The 3807-nt window shown below is 40.2% G+C and overlaps 1 protein-coding gene across 2 annotated transcripts in view; it reads left to right on the top strand.

The window, feature by feature from the left end:
- Positions 1-2292, top strand: part of LOC108797116 (serine/threonine-protein kinase 38) — a 28651-nt gene extending 26359 nt beyond the window's left edge. The window contains exons 12-13 of one of the 2 annotated variants that reach the window (XM_018568689.1): positions 797-891; positions 1394-2292. In XM_018568689.1, the coding sequence (XP_018424191.1) occupies positions 797-891; positions 1394-1521 (223 nt within the window). In that variant the 3' untranslated portion in view covers positions 1522-2292. Of the gene's footprint in view, positions 1-796; positions 896-1393 lie in introns of both variants that reach the window. The other variant, XM_018568690.1, reaches the window with a different exon arrangement.
- The last annotated feature ends 1515 nt before the right edge of the window (positions 2293-3807 follow it).

Genomic DNA, 3807 nt, shown 5'->3' with positions numbered 1-3807 from the left:
GCGTGCGGGGCTTGAGTGTGGAGCCGCGAACAGGCTTCAGCGGTGGGCGTGGCTTATGCGTCCTGTGGGCACGGCGGGAGCAGCGTGCGGTGGGAGGTGTCCTGTGAGCACGGCGGGCGCAGCGGTACGTGAGCAGCGTGTGACGTGTGCTTCAGGCCGCGTGTAGAGCCCCGAACAGGGAAATCAATTGATAGCCGACGAATCGACGATCGAAAACGTTGGTAACGTTTTCAATCGTCGATTTTAATCGACTAAATCGATTTAACTGTTGCAGCTCTAGTTAACTTGGTGTCCGCATTTGGGGGTTTTAGGGCTTTGTTACATCGGTCAGCCACTTTAACCTCTTGCCGTCCGCCCGTAGTAAAAAAACGGACGGACGGCACTGCTGCATTTGCGGGTTGCCGTCTCCAGTACACACACACACACACACACACACACACATAAACTTTATCAGAGAAAGAAGTTGCAATGCTTCTTCCACACTGCACAGCCTGCAAACCTTGATTCGTTGGCTCAACCTTTTTGCTTTTTGGATCTCTGCACTGCTGATCGGACATGGCTGATAATTCAGGTTTATTGTCCAATGAGCAGGCAGATGGAAAAAGGTGTTAGGAGAGTCATCTGCTTTGCTGTCTGTAAATTATAAAGCTGTCTTAGGAGAATTTCAAAGCTTTTGTTATGTATGACTATTCGCACATATATCTAGTTTAAATGTGTATTTAGCTGTTTTCCTTGGGTTCACTACAATGGTTACATTATATTCTGCATAAATATTTTATTACAATTTAATTTACAGGGAAAGACCTGCTGCTATACCTATTGAAATAAAAAGTATTGATGACACTTCAAATTTTGATGAATTTCCGGATTCAGATATTCTTAAACCAATGGGTAAGTTGCCTATCTAAAGTATGAGTGTATTTCTAGTGCAGTCATCCTTTTCCAGGGCCTCCTGCTGGGTTTATGTAAGGGAATGTACCTAAAATGAGTTCCCCAGTGATCTTTGCTGCACAAAGTCTTCAGGACTGTACCTCCTCTTCTCCACATGTGTGGTATGTCAGCAATCTAACAAGCTAAAGATGGGCATTCCATTGAAGTAACTAGGTTTTTTGGGTTTGGCATACACTGGGGATGTGGCTCAGGATGGAGAAAGTTGCTGTGGAAAAATACTTGGGCCCCTTAGCAGGGTAAGCATCTTCAGAAGTACTGTTGACTTTTAAATAGTAATTTGTGTTTGCTGGGAAAATTGAGTTATTATTTTAGTGCTATACTAGTTTACTATACAGTTTTTTTTATATTAAATTCAGAGGTACTGTTTTAAGTTCCTGTTTAGGCCAACCTTAGGATGATTTTTTTTTATTTTTTTACTTCTCACACTCTTGTCTTTCCTCAGGTGCAAGCAGCCATCCCGAATCAGACTTCAAGAACAAGGATTGGGTCTTCATTAACTACACATACAAGCGCTTTGAAGGACTAACAGCTAGAGGAGCACTTCCAACTTTTATCAGGCCACGGAAATAAAACTTCTATACTGTGACAAGTACTCACCTATTAGTATTTTTAACTTGGTTGCCTTAAGACTCTGGACTGTTTTGGCGCTTTTAAAAAAAAGCATGACCGTATGCACCAGTGGAAAGTTTGAAACTTCCATGCCTTCTTATGTCATAGCCTGTATCATCTGGAAAATGCCATAAACTCCATTTCACCATGAAAGGGATTAGTCTTGCACAACTACTTGTTTCTAATCTAGCCTCATACATTCAAAACGTGATCTGTGATCATGTGACTGCCTTTACCATTCCTGGTCACCTTTACGAAATTTTTTACCATTTTTACTCTTCTACTTCTCTGCAGTCCAGTATAAATTTATTTCCCAATGGAAGATTGTTTTGGTACTCTAAATATTTGATTCATTTGTGTCTGACGCTCAGACCTCTGCAGCTTTAAGAGTCACTTTCAGCACCAGCAGCATCATGCACTTTGTCCACATCAGACTGTGTCTGCACCAGTTTGGATCCGGCATACTTGTTATTCCAAAAGACAAACTCTAGACGGTTTCAAGAAAGTGAAGCCCAAACTATTTATTTAGCTTTTTCCAATGTTGATTTTTAGGAAAAATGTTTGTAAAATAACCGTGAAGAATTTTTTTTTTTTCCCCCCTTACCTGTTGTTATTTCTTATTTTTTTTCTATTTGTAATTTGCTTTGTGGAATTTCTAGTGCTTTAAAAATAGTGCAGAGGCAAACTCTGCTTTATATTTGGTATTTTTACAGCATTAAACTATTGTATGCACTTTTTGCCTTCTTTATAAAAGGTGCGATAAAACAAATCAGCATGAAAGAGTACTTCATATTGGATATTACTGTATTTATAAATGTGTGGAGAGCTTGGGTATTCTAGAGCAAATACAGAATGACCATGTTTTCAAATAATACAAAAGTGCCTGAGATACCATTTTTTGTACTGTATATGTTGTTAAGCAAATTAAGCTGTGTGCAGATTTAAATTGAAGTGCTCGTGAAGGCTACATTTGTTTCAATGTTAGTAGCCTTCCATCTCTACACCCTGTCTACTCCCTTGTTTTTGGCACAATAGAATTTTTAAGCTAAAAAAATCAATCACCTGGAATCCTGCTGTCTGCTCATAAAGCTCTTATTGAGATGAAGGCATAAGATGTGCTGTTGTGCTTGAACAGACATGCCCAATTTGTGCAGAGGGGGTTTACATCAGTTGCCACTGTGAGACAGAGCAAACCTTAGACACTCCCAAATGTCGAAGGTTAACACTTTAATGCCCAGAAGTCATTGCATAGATACCCAGGTCAAATTTAGTAGCATCAGCTAACTTGACAATAATAATCAACCTTTTTGCATACCTAAATGATAAATAATTGGTTATTTTTACAGTAATCTAATCACAGCATTAAACATATGGCACTGCAGATGAACAATGCAGCCAGAAGGTGTGACTTTGTCAAGGCTTCTGTTTTTCTCAAAGAAGCCTCCAGCCAGCATGCAATCACTACATTGTAGTTCACATAGTTATCGAATGATTGTGAATCATGGTTCCCAATCTTCAGTGTCGACCAAAGCTGTTGGGGACACCTGGGACTAAGAGCCTCCACCTACACAAAGTGTTGTCTGATGGGTCTGAATGGGAAGAATGTTTTTACAAACATATCCCCAACAGGGGGCATTGTGCTGTGGAATGTTTATATGTAGATGGTGGTTGGCAAAAGGGTTAAACGGAACTTCAGAGCTTTTTATTTACAAACAGGAAACATCTATTAAAAGCATAATTGGAGCTTGAGTAAGTGCTACCTTCATACATTCTAATTATATTTTCAGTCTGCTAAGTGTTATCTGGTAACAGGTCACATTAAAGTGTTTACTTGTTTATGCATAGATATAAATATATCGATATATAAATGTATCCTCTCTTAAACCTATTGACGGTTGATGGATACAAATTCCAGCTGATGAACAATGCACCACCACATGTTTTCAGTTGTTGTAGACAAGCTCTGCTGGTCGCTGCCTCTAAAGACTTGGCTATAGTCTACTGCTGATCTCAGCAAGGCTGACCGAATTTTTTTTTTAGAGTTTAGCACACAATCCCTGAAAATTCTGCCTTTGCTGAGCGTCTGAATTTGTCTAATTCCTGCTGTCACTTGGAGTGTGTCTAGGCATGCTTCTGTACAGAGACTCAGAGCAGTGACTCATTAGAGCAGAGCATGAGTTGTCTCACCTGGGGCCCCTTGGTGGTGGGCTGAAGGTGGAGTGTGGCACTGCGTTTTTCCTCTATCGG

Source organism: Nanorana parkeri, unplaced genomic scaffold (genome assembly GCF_000935625.1).
Source record: "Nanorana parkeri isolate BGI_ZX_2015 unplaced genomic scaffold, ASM93562v1 scaffold1229, whole genome shotgun sequence".
In the NCBI taxonomy this organism is placed as follows: Eukaryota; Metazoa; Chordata; class Amphibia; order Anura; family Dicroglossidae; genus Nanorana; species Nanorana parkeri.
The sequence above is the reverse complement of the archived record's forward strand: the minus strand, read 5'-3'. Positions and strand labels throughout refer to the sequence as shown.